At 38.6% G+C, this 16,414-nt stretch overlaps 1 protein-coding gene across 1 annotated transcript; it reads right to left on the minus strand.

The window, feature by feature from the left end:
• Positions 1 to 2,927: 2,927 nt before the first annotated feature.
• Positions 2,928 to 4,846, minus strand: LOC131437473 (uncharacterized). The gene is made up of 3 exons (XM_058606845.1): positions 4,708 to 4,846; positions 4,450 to 4,646; positions 2,928 to 4,388 (listed from the first exon to the last, which is right to left on the minus strand). The coding sequence occupies exons 1-3, from the start codon at positions 4,754 to 4,756 to the stop codon at positions 3,237 to 3,239; spliced, it is 1,398 nt and encodes a 465-aa protein (XP_058462828.1). The 5' UTR covers positions 4,757 to 4,846; the 3' UTR covers positions 2,928 to 3,236.
• Between the last annotated feature and the right edge of the window lie 11,568 nt (positions 4,847 to 16,414).

A 16,414-nucleotide genomic window follows, 5' to 3' on the forward strand; every position in this document is an offset into this window, starting at 1 on the left:
TAATGAACAGGTTACACTGCTGAGTTCACATCACCATATGTACAATGAAAATTTCAAACCGTGAAAACCCTTCTGTTTCGTTAACTTATTGGTAAACATTGAGATTTTACATTTGAATTTCGTCTCGCGTATGTTTGCATTAATCACAAGAAGGCTATTTTCAGTCGATGAGCATTATAGCGGTTAAATGAAAGTTTGAATATATCGTTTTCCGTTGGCAGTAAAACTACATACAATCAGCCTCTTGAGCGCTGAAAAATGTCAGAAAGCTCGGGATTCAACTTGTAGATTTCCGACGTTCTAAAGACTATCCCAGAAAGTATGGACGCACTTTGATTTCACTGTAAATAATTCACAAGTGTTAGATATTCAAATTTTATTCGATATACTGATAATATTAGACTACTACAAAGCAAAGCCTTGGTATTACATTCCTGTAGTGGAATTTGACCTTCTGTTTCAACAGATTTTGCAGCCGATTCAGAGTGTACAGAACCATTGCATGGCTGGTGCTACGAATCTACTGACACTACGAATCCTTCCAGGCCGGGGCTCGAACAAAACTTCTTGCGAATGTTCTTCATTAAATTCCGTACAGACTTCTTGGCGACATGTTTTGACGCTTTTTTTCCAATCTTTTTCGAACTGTTGAATGGTTTCGGCTGTCGAGACATGTTTCCTAAGATGTGCCATTGTTAATGCCTAAAATTCCTCAATTGGTCGAAGTTGTAGGCAATTTGGGACGAAAGTGACATTTTTGGTAGTATACCATTCTACCGTTGATTTCGAGTAGTGGCATGAAGCAAGATCTGGCCAGAAAACAACAGGATCCTTGTGGCTTCGAATCATGGGTAGAAGTCGTTTTTGTAAACATTCCTTGATGTATATTTCGCTGTTCATTGAAGCAGTGGTGATGAAGAGTATCGAAATCTTACCGCAGCTACAAATTGCTTGCCAGACCATAGCTTTCTTACCAAATTTTTCTACTTCAATCGATGTCTCGGACTGGTGTAACACTTGCCCTTCTCGTACAGTATAATATTGTGGTCCCGGCAAGGATTTTCATTCGTGTTTCACGTAGGTTTCGTCGTCCATGATTATGCAGTTCAAATTTCCAGCAAAAATCGTATTGTACAGCTTTCAAACCATCGGCCTGATCGATGCTTTTTGTTTCGGATTACGTTTTGGTTGTTTCTGCTTCTTATAGGTTCGAAGATTCAAACGTTCTTTAGCACGAAGAACATTTGACTTCGAAGTGCCCACTTTTTTGGCCACATGCCGAACTGAAACCTCCTTCTTTTACTCGAACGCCTTCAGTATACGTTTATCCAACTTAGGGTTAGCAGGACCTTTTTTCGACCCGTTTTCGGTTTATCCTCAAAGGTGTTATCCTCACCGAACTTCCTGATTGCATTTCGCACGGCTTTTTCACTTACTCCTTCCATTTTTGCTATCTTTCTCAGTGACAGTCCGCGTTTTGTGCACCATTTGTACACAATTTTTCGACGTTGTTCTACTGAAAGTCCACGCATTTCGAAACAAACTAATGAAAACGAATAAACAACTACACAAGTGGTTAGAGAAGAATGTAAACAACAGGACGCAGCCATAGAAATTGACAGATTCTGAACCATTGCGAAATGGCAGCGGTTTTTGATTGCGTCCACACTTTCTGGGACAGTCTTTATCATGTACCACGAAAAAGTCGGAGCAGATTACATACATAATGTGAAAAATCAAAATCAATGTTTCGAATATTTGGATCATTTATTCCATTCTAAATCTCATTCTTATGAAATGTTTCTAGAATTGACCGCCTAAGATTATGTTTTTAGTGGAATGCTATACTAATTGTTGCAAGGAGTTCGTAAAGTCCAAGTCCAAGTCCAAGTCCAAGTCCAAGTCCAAGTCCAAGTCCAAGTCCAAGTCCAAGTCCAAGTCCAAGTCCAAGTCCAAGTCCAAGTCCAAGTCCAAGTCCAAGTCCAAGTCCAAGTCCAAGTCCAAGTCCAAGTCCAAGTCCAAGTCCAAGTCCAAGTCCAAGTCCAAGTCCAAGTCCAAGTCCAAGTCCAAGTCCAAGTCCAAGTCCAAGTCCAAGTCCAAGTCCAAGTCCAAGTCCGAGTCCAAGTCCAAGTCCAAGTCCAAGTCCAAGTCCAAGTCCAAGTCCAAGTCCAAGTCCAAGTCCAAGTCCAAGTCCAAGTCCAAGTCCAAGTCCAAGTCCAAGTCCAAGTCCAAGTCCAAGTCCAAGTCCAAGTCCAAGTCCAAGTCCAAGTCCAAGTCCAAGTCCAAGTCCAAGTCCAAGTCCAAGTCCAAGTCCAAGTCCAAGTCCAAGTCCAAGTCCAAGTCCAAGTCCAAGTCCAAGTCCAAGTCCAAGTCCAAGTCCAAGTCCAAGTCCAAGTCCAAGTCCAAGTCCAAGTCCAAGTCCAAGTCCAAGTCCAAGTCCAAGTCCAAGTCCAAGTCCAAGTCCAAGTCCAAGTCCAAGTCCAAGTCCAAGTCCAAGTCCAAGTCCAAGTCCAAGTCCAAGTCCAAGTCCAAGTCCAAGTCCAAGTCCAAGTCCAAGTCCAAGTCCAAGTCCAAGTCCAAGTCCAAGTCCAAGTCCAAGTCCAAGTCCAAGTCCAAGTCCAAGTCCAAGTCCAAGTCCAAGTCCAAGTCCAAGTCCAAGTCCAAGTCCAAGTCCAAGTCCAAGTCCAAGTCCAAGTCCAAGTCCAAGTCCAAGTCCAAGTCCAAGTCCAAGTCCAAGTCCAAGTCCAAGTCCAAGTCCAAGTCCAGGTCCAAGTCCAAGTCCAAGTCCAAGTCCAAGTCCAAGTCCAAGTCCAAGTCCAAGTTCAAGTCCAAGTTCAAGTTATGTAAAGCAGACAAAAATAAAATATAGAAAAATATAATAATGTAAAATGACCTACAAGGATGTTACATATAGTACACTAGAGTGATGTAAGCAAAATAAAACAATGTAAAATAGAGTAAGTAGTTTTTAACTGAACCATTATCGAATTATAATTATTGAATTGAGTCGGATAAGTGTTTTATTTTTAACGTTTCGCTGGACTTTAGATTCTAATATCTTAATTAAAAAATTTTCCTAAATCTGAAATATTAGAATAATTTGAAACCACTTAAAACTAGAGGGTTTAAGGATTGAACATGCAAAAAATATATTTTTCTAATTTGAAGATCCCTCATATTGTCTGTGCTCGCAAAATTTTAATCCTCTTGTTTTGTTTGCTTCTGTAAGAGATTGTTCATGTGTCCTCCCGCTTATTCTGTTTAAACTCGACCCGAGCCATTCGAAGGGACATGTTCTTCGTTTCCGGCAGCAGTATGTGCAACATAGTACTGCCTACCAAAGTTAGTATTCCGCTTGCTAGCAGAATCTCTCCAAATATGGTCCGGTGGATGGTGAAATTCGGTGAAAATGCAACTGACAGAACGATAACATGAACCAGTTGCTCCATCGACTGTACGATAGCAACCGAGAGTACTTTCTTCTTTGGTGGGAATGCTTCCGAACAAAAAACATCTCCAATGAACGAACTGCCACTCGCTGAAATCAGCTGGTAGACACAAAACAAAGGAACAATAGTCCGAGAAGACATGTCACTATCGGTTTGGTAGCAAATTCCGACAGCTATCAGGATTCCTCCACCGAAGAATGTTGTAAATGTGAACATGGACTTTCGAGGTAATTTGTCTTCTGTTCTGATCCAAACAATTCCAGCCGCTAATCGAATCAGTATCAGTAACACAGGTGCCATGTTGTACTCTTTTATACTCCACCATAAATTCACCTCATCGACGACGTACAATTGAAGGAGATTCAGAATAAGATTAAAACACAATGCTTTTATAACAGCACATATTATCAGCAGGGTTAGCGGTCTTAGATTTCCTTCCTTGTAAATGTTAGCATACACTTCTGGCTCACTCCGAATAGTTAACTTAACTTCGACTAGTTCAGCAAACACCGTCGAGGAATCGATCGATTCCTTTCGCAACTTGGCAATGGTATCGGCAACAGCTGCTTCTCCTTCTTGTTTCAACAGGAAAAACGGCGACTCTCGTGTAAGGAATGTTGCGGATAATCCACTGCCTACGGCTGCCAAGATCGCTACGATTCCGTAAATCTGAGTCGGTTCCATTGCGTCGTCATACATAATTAGCGAGTTTATTGTTGCGTGCATTAGGAATCCAATCATAAGAAAAATATTGACGAAAGCAACAACCGTCGTGCGGAAATCATTGGCCGCAATTTCACCTGCGTGAATGACGATAGTCAAATAGACGGATCCGAACGCCATTCCTCCAACAATTCTCGCGATCAGGATAGACCAGAGATCGTAGAATCGGGCAGCCAAAAGAACTCCAGCACCAATGTAGGCATAGTAGTAGAAGCGCTGTAGAAATACAGATTTATTAGCTTGGTCGAAACACAGTAGGATTACGAAAAATTCGTACCGCGATGTGTTGTTTATAGTAACTGGGAAGCATCAGTACGGTGATTGCAGCCCCGGCAATCGCTCCTATGTGAAACATCAGTATAGTTACCAAAATTGTATATTCCTCATGGTCATAGGTCCACGAATGTTGGAGCAGCTCAGGGTTGAACAAACCAACGGCGAGAAAAATTCCCGATGGAATCAAGATGAATAGACCTGCAGATAGAATAATTTAAAGGCGAAATCAGCATTTTAACCAGTTATCCGAATATGTTACCTGATGATATGGCATAAATTTGCCGGATGTTCTTCTTAATCATCAGCATGACGGTGAGCTGTTTATAATTTATTTGCTTCGTGGTTCCAGAGAGTTGTAAAAACTGAAGCAAAAATAGTTCATTTCGACCATCCACTGCCGTCTGCGGAGGCGGACTGCTCTTATCACGGAACCAATTAACAGATATGATAAAAGATGGATAGTAATGTTTGCCTAATGGGTAATTCATGTCGATGGTTACGAGGGGAAGTCGAAGAATATTATTCTGTAATAGAGAATACGAGTAACGAATGATTCACTTGTTTGGTCAACCCACAAGACATATCATTTTTACTGACGAAGTTAGAAGGATGAAACTGTTAGCTTAGTTAAGAAAAACGTAGGGTATCAGTCTACATGTTCATCTTTTGGGTCCATCGGCTAGTTCTGTCTTATTTTACTGGAACCTAAGTTATACATCATTATGAAGTGGTGCTTGAACATGGGATATCAGTTTCTTGAAATCGGCTCGTTTACGGTACGTTGTCTCGGGTTGGCGGTTCAATGCATAGGGCACTGCTCTTATAAACCAGTTGTCGTATGTTCGAGCCCCGACTTGGAAGGATTCGTAGTGTCAGTAGAACCGTAGCACCAGCCATGCAATGGTTCTGTACACATTGAATCGGCTGCGAAGTCTGTTGAAACAGAAGGTCAAATTCCACTACAGGAATGTAGTACCCAGGTTTTGCTTACGGTACGTTATCTGAACAATCTAGTTGGACAACGAAGCTTTCGTCTTTCGGTTGGTAAACTGTGTGTAATTATTTTCAGTGATTTTGAGGTGAGGTGTCTATTTTTACTAATCCAATGACAATTTCAAATCTTATTAATTACAGATATAAACAGATACGAACGGATATATTTTTTTCACCGTTTTTCCTTCAATATATTTGTTTCTCGGGAACCACTTATTTTATTTAATTGAAATTTGGGTGAAGACTGGTTTTCTTTACAAACTAATTGAGTTTTCGTAACACTTTCTATCTTCCACCGAAGTGCCACGTCTTTACTAACGTTCCGAAAAAATTTATTTTTTATTGTTAGCATATGGTTATGGGTTTTCTTAGTAATTCATGAATCCCGAGCTATAAACTTCATTTTTTTTTCAAGTCAATGTTTGACTAAATTGAATCGTTTTCTGTGATAATAAATATTATCATAATATCTTCTATATTGATCGAAATAACTGCTTGAATGGTGCCAAGCCTAAACTAGAACGCGTTTGAGGCCAAATGTCTCATCCCTTCATCCCAAATAGTATTTAATCAGAGTTACAACAGGTGGCCGACTGTTGTCGGAATAAAAAAACACTCTCATAGTAATTACCATCCTTCCCAAGCAACGATTCAAATTGCTTTCAATTCCTTTAGGTTTTAACTATAAGTCATAAAGGTTTTGCAACTGATTCAGCCATAACTACCTTTTCTTTACGTTTCGTTCTAGACTCGTCAGTGCATTACAGTTTATGTTGAACTGTTATGCTACCTAGCAGTCCAATATAAACCGCTAAGCAGACGTAAAACTAATGCTATTTGTAAAACACTTTACTACTTTGCACCGAAGTTCAAATGTCTTTACTAACGTGCCGAACGAAAACATTGATTTCGGTTTGGTTGGACTGCTAGGTAGCATAACAGTTCAACATAAACTGTTATGCAAAAAAAATAACGAAAATAATTTGTGTTAAAATTGAACAATGCCTACACTGTCAATATTTCTTTTAAATCGAGTTTCAAACATCCTCTTTGAATTATAGTTCTCAATTCAATTATTTCACAAAACTAGTTTTGTGTTTTCATTGGTAGATGGTTTCACATGTAGCAAATTTTATTGTTGGCTATGGGAATTATGATTTATTACTTCCTTGGTAAAGTGTAATTTGCATTAAGAAAAAATTTTTGTTCGCAATTTGGATGTTCTACGGTAGCATTTATTGAAATCAAATAAATTTCAAAACGGAAAAAGAAGGAAGTTTGAAAGACTTTTGTGTTTCATTTTTGAAACACCTGCACTTATTTCAAGGTGATTAGTTTTTTTATATCGTTTATTTATACCCGGCTTTATCTAATTTTGATCGTTCGACGGGTAGGTGATTAGTTATGATTAAAAACTTTAGGATTGAAGTCATATTCATTTCTTGAAGAATTATTTTTCTTTGAGAGATGTTTCATCATTTTAGCATATATTGTGTCTGATACAATGTTGACAGCCATTTGAAAAAAATTGGACAAGTTGCACAATTGTTATAGTTACTTCCTTTTTACATGACGATATGAAAATTTGTGCATAATTTCTTTAACTGCTAGTGAAACATGGACAAGTTGGTGATCTATGTTACTGCACAATTGTTTTTGATGTAAAGTTATTCTACAGTGATTTTTTCGGTAGTATTGTGAAACTCAACAGTGATAAGTTGCACAACCGATTTTAATATGTTTAAAAATCCTTCTGAACATATCTAACATAAATAAAAATTCTAGCGCAATTGTAGAACATCTTGAAATTTCAATAAGTTACATTTGCTCATGAATAAACAAATGACTACTGTCCCTTTCGACCAAATTACTCTTTCGGCGAAATGGCATTCGGAGAAGCGACTCTCAGCTAAACGAAACGGTACGTTCGGTGAAATGGCAATCGACGAAGCGAGTTTCGGCGAAATAACCCGCTCTCATTACATACATCTTTTTGATGAAGACATAAATTAATAAACTTTATGTCACGACAGAAAAAAACTAAATACTTCTCCATCTAGAAATGATTCAGACATAAATATATAAACCGATTTTAAAAAGATCAATTCGAATGGATAGCTGTGAAACTTTCCAAAAGGTTGTGTGCTTAAAAGCCCTGTATACATTTATGAGAACGACATCATTGTGCCAATACGAGAATTAAAAACATTGTTACTTTGGGAAAGGTGGAGGGGGTTTTGAAAGTCATTACATAATTTTTCAGGGGGATATTCAAAATTTGTGATAAATTGTGACAAAGTGGGGGAGGGGGCGGGGGTGTGGTCGGCTTAAATATTTGAAATCTGACGTGACGTAAGTTGTACATGACGCCTCATGTTAATTTCATTATTATGTTTCTGCGCATGTTTCAGTTCACTTTTTAAATTCAATAGTCATTAAGTTACCCTGATCGAATGGTACTTTGAAATTTTTACCATTCAAGAAACTTTCAGTCGACACTGTTTCGCATTTAACTTACACTGAAGTATGTTTTATTTGAATTATTATGGAAATCATTCATTCCATTTTAATAATGAAGAATTTATTTTTTTCATTAAAACAAAATTTCAAATATATTTGTAGGCGCTTGTTTTCATCAATTATCGTTGATTTCAATCAAGAATTTTTCAATACCTTCTAAAGCGCTGAAAAAATGACGTACGTCTCGTTTGAGGACCGTTTTGAAGTTTCGTTACCACAACGTGTTTGTGTTTACATATATATGAAGTGAGTACCGCATGCATAATTAATGTGATGTTTATTGAAAATCCGAGACGAAACATATGTATATTTTGTCGAAACTCGACGTGGATCTCCGAACGATATTGACCATTGCTATCCACTCGTGACTGGAGCCAACACCAGTCGTGACGACATTTGCTGAAATATTGTGCAATAGGATTCAACTTTCATTGGTCCATCATCATTGATTACGTTTACGTGATGAACATAAAACAGATAACAGCAAGGTTCAGAATTGTGTGTTGGGGTTAAAATTTAGACCATTGTTATCTAAGTGAAGATAAGTTCACCACCTTAACTGGCAGAGTTACCAGCATGAATGAATATTGAATATAATCAACAACAGAAACGATTCATTCAACTTTAGCTGACTTTTAAATACATCGATTTTCCTGAATGCTAGACGGAACCACATTTGTATATACAAATTGCCATAAGAGTCCGGTTTCTCCACAGTAGCTATGTTCCATCCGTTTCGAAGAGAAGAACTTATGCTGCGTTTGAATTCTCCGTTCGGTCGGGTGAAATCGGAGGGTTGAAGGCCACCACTTAGTAATGGTGTTGTGCGTGTATGAAAATTTATTTTGAATGGTTTTTTATTTGCGTTGTTTCGTTTTTTGAATTTAGAAGGAAAACAAAACTAAAACCGCGTAGAATGAGTACCGATCACCTTGAACTTCTTTAAATAGCGCCCAGTTTAACAACACGAATGCGAACCGTTTACTATCAGGCTGATTGGCGGTTCTTCGAACTAACCTATACATTATAACAGGAAGATTGGATGTCGTCATTCTATCATTTGCCCAATGTGATAGATCCTTGATGCATTGCAGTTTTGGATTAGATGGTTGCTTAAAGTTCAAATCAAAGACCATTTCGTTACAGAACTTTCAAACTAATAGAATTCAAGCCTCTCCAAATTCGAAGAGAAGTTGTATCTCTTCATCAACCGGCGACGCTTAACTTTTTACGAAACGAATATTGCTAAGAATTCTCGTCGGTCGATATCTGGAATCAATATTTGTTTAGGTGTTCTTTTCCCAACTTGCTTGCCGTCGAGTCAACGTCGCCAATTGCCTGCTTTAACACTCCATATCATCAATCGCTGACGGCCAGGAGTGTAATGATGAAAAGAATAAAGTGTTTTTGTTCCGTTCTCGTCCAGAAGAGGGTCCAAGCAGAATGGCGTGGTTTGTTTATTCGTCTGGAGAAGCGCGCCATTGAAATAGTAAATATTGCTTGCTCATTTACATTCTAGCCGCAGACCCTGAGCCCCTTGAAACGACGGAAAGAGAACCGTTCTGGCGGAGAAGTTCAAGTTTTTTTCCGTTTCTCTAGCAACAGTAAGCCAGGTAGTAATTTTTCTTGTCGGGTTCGTTTGTTTGCACATTTGGTACACTATTTCGAACGCTCGGTCGGAGGAAGATTTCTTTACGGCACTATAAGCGACTGTAGATCAAATTTGTTGGCTTGGTGCTAAGTTCTTCTTTGCAGGATCAATGTTTGGTTTTCTGGTAACGTTTGCTGATAACACGGTACCTCGTGTATTCTTCGCAGAACTAGACAAAATCGTAGGAATGAGTCGTTTTGGTAAAGAATCTATTTTTTTATCATTCAGCATGTGATTTTTATACCAATATTCTATGGTTTTGATCGTTTCCAAATAAATTTGAAATGCGATGAGATTGAGATTGAAAAGGTTTTTCTATCAAACATTCATAAATTAATAATTTCCATACTAAATTGATTTTTGTGCTTGTGCTCACTTTTCTTACTAATGACTGCACCGATAAAAAATTCCTGAATTTAATCGGGATCCGACTTTTGGTTCCAGAATTTCGGGGTGATCGGGATAAAAATGAAAATATGTGCACTCACTTCTCTCGAAAATGGCTGAATCGAATAAAAAAGTTAGAAGGTTCCTGAATTTCGTAAAAAAAAACAAAAGTTCTAACAGCGATTTTTCATAAGTGACCATATAAAAACAGACGGATTCTCAGAACTGAGTAGCACATTCTTCTAATTTGCAGATCCGATTCATTGATGGCTAAACGAACTCATTCCGGCGATACCGGCTCCTGGTATTCGGTTCCGATATTACCGAAACCGTGATCAGAAACTCAAAAATGAAACTTATTTCGATTTCTCGAAGACGTTTATACCAAGTTGCTTAAACAAAAAAAAATCGAAGACAAACAGTTGGCGGCATTACTCGATGAAGATCCGAGCAAACTCAAGAGGAGCTTGCAGAATCATTGCAAGCGACTCAACAAGCAGTTTCTGTGCGAATAAAATCCATGAGAATGCTTCAAAAGTAAGGTTGTTGGATGACTGAAACCGAAAGACATTGAAAGGCGAATTCACTGTTGCTAGCAGCTGAATCAAAGGCAACAAAGAAAGTGTTTTTTCGATTGAATTGGTACTGGGGATAAAAAATGGATATTCTATGATAACCCTAAGTAAAAAAGACTACGCTATGCCCGGTCAATTATTGTCGTCGGCATCAACATCAATTGAACTTTTTATCGTGACGTCACGAATGAACAAAAATTCATCCTTGACAAACAAGCTTAAACAAAAATCGAAGAACACATTTCAAACAATCATCTTTACACTTTGCAACTAGTCACTTTTATTTAACAAATCTCAAAAACAAACCGTGTCAAATCGTGAGCAAATGTTTTAATACTTTTTTTAGGCGATATGGACCGTAAATGCTCTCATCCAATTTGTCAACAGACAAACATTAAAATCTCTGTTTACAAACAGTACTGCTGAACTGTCAAAATGTTTTCATCCGATTGAGGTTGGCAGTGACGGTAAAAAACCTAGGCTGCAATTCATGTGTTACGAGAAGAATGGCCGGAATACAAGCCAAGATATGAAAAAGTTATTCTCCTGCATGACAACGCTCGGCCTCATGTCGCAAAAGTCGTGAAATAATATTTGAAAACTCACAAGTGGGGCATTTTGCTGCACCCTCCGTATTCTCCTGACATGGCTCCTTCTGATTACTGGTGATCCCGACGGATGTAACACGATCTGGCAGGTCATTGGTTTACATTTTTTACAGAAATCGAAAATTGGGCTCAAACTTGGATAACCTCAAAAGACGAGACATTTTTTCGAGATGGAATTCGAAAATTGCCTGAAAGGTGGGAAAAAGTTGGAACTAGCGATGAACGATACTTTGATTATCTTTAATTTCTTTTTATTTTGAAATAAATGTTTTTGACCCCAGAAACCGGGCCGAATTAGTTTGCACTCCCGATATTATTATTATTATTATTATTATTATTATTATTATTATTTTTATTATTATTATTATTATTATTATTATTATTATTATTATTATTATTATTATTATTATTATTATTATTATTATTATTATTATTATTATTATTATTATTATTATTATTATTATATCCAACCTCCTCTTTGAAAATATTCCAGGAACGACCTCTTCTCTTCCTATTCCCCACATACTCATCTCAAGACAGTTACTAGTTGACAAGTGTCTTTCGGCGAGTTGCGCAATAAAAAGTTCCGTCCATGCCCTGTAACCGATTGAGCCCCCTAAATACATTTTTGGATATTATTTTGTATATCGTTATGTTATTTTTACAATTAAATCATCTAGAACGATAAGAAGCTGACGATCCTGGATACAAACAACAATTATCATTTCGGTATCAGCTCGAACGGAGAAACTATTTCCATCGTTATCTAAGCTCCAGCTTAAGTTAGCATGTTTTCATGTCTCGTCATAATGCGCACCATATGCACTAACCATGCAGCGACTAGGCGAGAATAAACAATCTGAACAAAGAAGGGATTTCGAGGAACTGGATAAAACAGCAAGTAAATAAATTAGGAAATCTTCTGTTCAAGAGACTAACAATTTTTGACCGTTTTTATTCTCCGGCCAGATGCGGTCTAGCTTCGTTTAAGAAAGAGGAAACGAAAAACGAAACATGAAGGCACTTGACGTATTAGGATTGTGGAGGGTTGCTCTTCGTCAGGGTCTTGGCTCACTGGAACTATGATGTCGCATCCACCCTCGATGGAACACATTGCACAAGTGTAAAGAAGCTTAGTTTTTGAATGTGAATAAATTAAGCAAGAATACGAACCAATGGAAAAAAAAGGTCGTTAAAGTATGTAAAGAAAGATTGAAACTAAATAGGGGTCGTTTTCAACTGAGCGAGAAATCTTTTGCCCTTCTCCGGTTTGTTGCTGTGTCTTACGGAGGGACGAGTTTTGGTTATCATCAGGTTCGTTAGAGAATGGTTCCTTCTTCATTTCTTTTTTGCGGCGGTCTGAGCGATCGGGGATCGTATTTCTTTTCGAGAATTTTAGGTCCTCGACTTGCTAATGATTTTTGGTTATTTAATTTAAATCACGAGCCAATAATCACTCTCTAATTGATTCAACAAATAGTTTGAATAAGTTTTCAAATTAAATGATGAAATCGAAAGTATATTCCCTATATGTATTAAATATCACAGGAGTGCAAACCAGGATTTGTGAGCTTGATTACAGAATATATTTCACAAAAAAGTACTTTGAAAGTTAATATGTTTACGTTTCGTCTTTGGCTTATCTGTGTAGAGCAGTTCAAAATTAACTGCTTAATGCAAAACTCGGCAGTTCAATTTGATACTTGCAGAACACTTTTTTTGTTTTTCATCGAAGTGCTTTCTCTATATTGACGTACCGAACGAAACATTGAAAATTTATGCTATTATTTCGAGATTATATGTGTCAGAGTTGTTAAGAAGATCGAACGGTCATTCTACTCAGTTGGTCGAGACGAAAAATGGCTCCTGTCAAATTCTATCCAGATTCAACTTCAGGTTCCATATATTAAAATAACTAACTGTCATACAAGGGTCGACGCAAAACAGTAGCAATATTTAGAAAGGACGCATCTCGCTCCACATTGAACAAATGTTCGTTGGACCCTCTCAGATTTTGTTATATTTTACTCAACATGCAGACTTTGTTACGAAAGAATCCAAAATTCACCTAGACAGTCTATTGAAAAGGGCAAAACTTGTAGCAGTTTTTCTTCATGTTATTGTCAAAAAATGGCAAATCCTATAGAAATGTACTGTATATTGAAAAGAATTCAAATTGGGTCCCACACTAAAAAATTTTTATTGACTTTATTTGCAAACACCATTATTAATTATGATGTTTTTTATCAACCGCCCTTACATTGCAAGATGGGTTTCTGACCAAAACTTTCTCTTGTCTAAGCTAATTTTCTTCCAGTTTTTCTATCGATAACTAAACTAAACTGAAAGTCTCAATCGACCAAAAATCTAACAGTCGTGAGGAAATTTCACAAAATGCTTCTAATGTTACCCAAAAAATGCAAAAAGTGTCAGTCCTCGACAAGAAAGAGACGGAAGGCTAATGTCAGAAACATAACTGGATGACGTGAGTACGAATAGCACGTACTATTTAATTGATTGGGTGAATTTTGCAAACGATCAATACTTTACTAGCATAATTGTAACGATACAATTATAACACGGAACACACGAGAGAAAAAAACTTAAGGGGTCGTGTAGGGGACAAGATAGGGATGTTGGAGTCGATACTTTGAGGTATCGAAACTTTCTTTCAAGAACCGGGTATTTTTGGTATCGATATCGCATCAGGGAGATACTTTTAGTATCGATACTTTTAGTATCGATACTTTTGGTCTCGATAATTACAGTATCGCAAAGTCAAGGAATAAAGTCAACTCCCATTACGACAGAATTTTTTTTTGTTTCAATTATAGAGGCTTAAGGTCTTTCGCCTCTTCGGGCCAGAAAAACTTTCTAAGACTATGTGCGGGGTTGGGAATCGAACCCAGGTGGGCTGCGTGGAAGGCATCGACTAATCCATCTCGCTATATCCGTCCCCAATGGAACATGTTTTTTTCTTTGGATTCGACGAAGCGCCGGTCTTGTGCATGGATTGGTATGACGTGGACTAGCCGTCGTTGAAATTTGTTCTTGACAATCTTGCTTCATCCAATCGTCAACTCGGTTTCATCATGAAGATTGCCTCAGAGTTTCGGGATCCGTTGTGTTTGAGATCTTTGTATTGCTCACTTGTACGCTCTATACTCGAGTCAAACGCTGTGGTGTGGTGTCCTTACCATGCTCTCTGGAAAACTAGGATTGAAGCTGTTCAACGAAAATTTGTGCGATACGCTCTGCGACTGCTACTGTGGCGTGACCCCATGAATTTACCGCCCTATACCGATCGATGTCGTCTATTGAATCTTGAGCCATTGGAAACACGACGAATCATTGCTCAAGCTACATTTGCTGCTAAACTGCTTTTGGGGGATATTGACTGCCCACCTTTGCTAATGCGGTTAAATCTCTACGCACCGGAAAGATCACTTCGTCAACGCAACTTTCTGCTCCTGGAATCAAGGAATACGGTTTATGGACAGCACGAACCTTTTCGCTCTGTCTGTACGAGATTCAACGAGTTTTTCCAGTATTTCGATTTTAATGTGTCGTCCCGTGTGTTTCATCAACCTCTACTTGACCTTTTTCATATTGTGTATCGTGAAAATTAAATTTAGTGTACTTAGTTCATTAATTTTTATTCATTAAGACAAACTATGTCAGATGAATCATAAGAAACAAACAAACAAATAAACAAACAAATCCCACAGATGTACTGAAAGAGAGTGAAATGAGCAAATACCATCAACAAAACTCGCACATAAAGGCCATACTCTCAAAGGATTCAATCAATTTTTCACTTTCATTGCACTTTCTCTCAGTGTGCCCGTGGAACGATGCGTCGTAATAGCAATAGCATATATGCACTCCACAAACTAGATATTGTTAGTAAACATCTTACTAGCCAGCTTAAAATTTAAAAAAGATCATGTTTGAATAAAGACTAAAGTCTTCATATAAAATTATGCATAGTTGGAATCAGTTATGTGAAGAGTTTTCATCATGACAAAGATTTTGGTCTATAACAAAGAATGAACAGTCTCGCTATATGCAAGATCACGTTCTACCTAGGCGCTCCCCGCCTTCTTGTTCCAAAAGGATTTGTGGGAAAACCAGTTTAGCAGGGTTGCTGTCCGGCATTCTTGCAACATGCCCTGCCCACCGTATTCTTCGGCTTTAGCCACCTTCTGAATACTGGGTTCGCCGTAGAGTGCAGCGAGCTCTTGGTACATTCTTCGCCGCCACACGCCGTTCTTCTGCACACCGCCGAAGATCGTCCTTAGCACGCGCCGCTCGAAAACTTCAAGTGCTTCCAGGTCCCCCTTGAGCATGATCCATGCTTCGTGTCCGTAGAGGATCACCGGTCTTATAAGCGTTTTGTACATGGTACACTTCGTGCGGGAGTGAATCGTTTTTGACCGCAGATTCTTTTGAAGCCCGTAGTAGGCACGACTTCCAGTGTTCGACTCACATTTTTGTCAGCCGTTAGTAAGGATCCGAGGTAAACAAATTCTTCCACAACCTGGAAAGTATCCCCGTCTATCGTGACATTACTTCCTAGACGAATCCGCCTACTAGCATGTACTTCGTTTTCGACGCATTCTCCACCAGTCCAACTTTTGCTGCCTCGCGTTTCAGGTGGGTGTACAACTCTGCCACCGTTCCAAAGTTTCTGGCGATAATGTCCATGTCATCCGCAAAACAAACAAATTGACTGGATTTCGTGAAAATCGTACCCCAACTGTTAAGCCCGGCTCGTCGCATTACTCCTTCCAAGGCGATGTTGAACAGTAGGCATGAGAGTCCGTCACCTTGTCGCAATCCCCAGGGAAGCTGTTCTCGTCCATAATTTTCCATAGCTCTATGCAGTCGATACTATCGTATGCCGCCTTGAAGTCGATGAAAAGGTGATGCGTTGGGACCTGGTATTCACGGCATTTTTGGATGATTTGCCGCACGGTGAAGATCTGGTCCGTTACTGATCGGTCATGGATGAACCCTGATAACTGAAGATGATAACTTCCCACGAACTCATTCGTTTTATGTGACAGACGACGGAAGATGGTCTGGGATAGCACTTTGTGGGCGGCATTCAGAATTGTGATCGCTCGGAAGTTCTCGCATTGCAAATAGTCTCCTTTTTGTGAATGGGGTAAATTACCCCTTCCTTCCACTTCTCCGGTAGCTGTTTGGTTTCCCAGATCCTAACTATTA

The sequence above is a fragment of the Malaya genurostris genome, chromosome 3 (genome assembly GCF_030247185.1).
Source record: "Malaya genurostris strain Urasoe2022 chromosome 3, Malgen_1.1, whole genome shotgun sequence".
Lineage (NCBI taxonomy): Eukaryota > Metazoa > Arthropoda > Insecta > Diptera > Culicidae > Malaya > Malaya genurostris.

Bases quoted from the DNA above. Each gene is read 5' to 3' on its own strand.
- LOC131437473 (XM_058606845.1), bottom strand. From the start codon at position 4,756: ATGCTGATGATTAAGAAGAACATCCGGCAAATTTATGCCATATCATCA. The intron at 4,647-4,707 runs GTAACATATTCG...TTCTATCTGCAG, and splicing joins AATTTATGCCATATCATCAG to GTCTATTCATCTTGATTCCA. The intron at 4,389-4,449 runs GTACGAATTTTT...GTATTTCTACAG, and splicing joins ACTATAAACAACACATCGCG to CGCTTCTACTACTATGCCTA.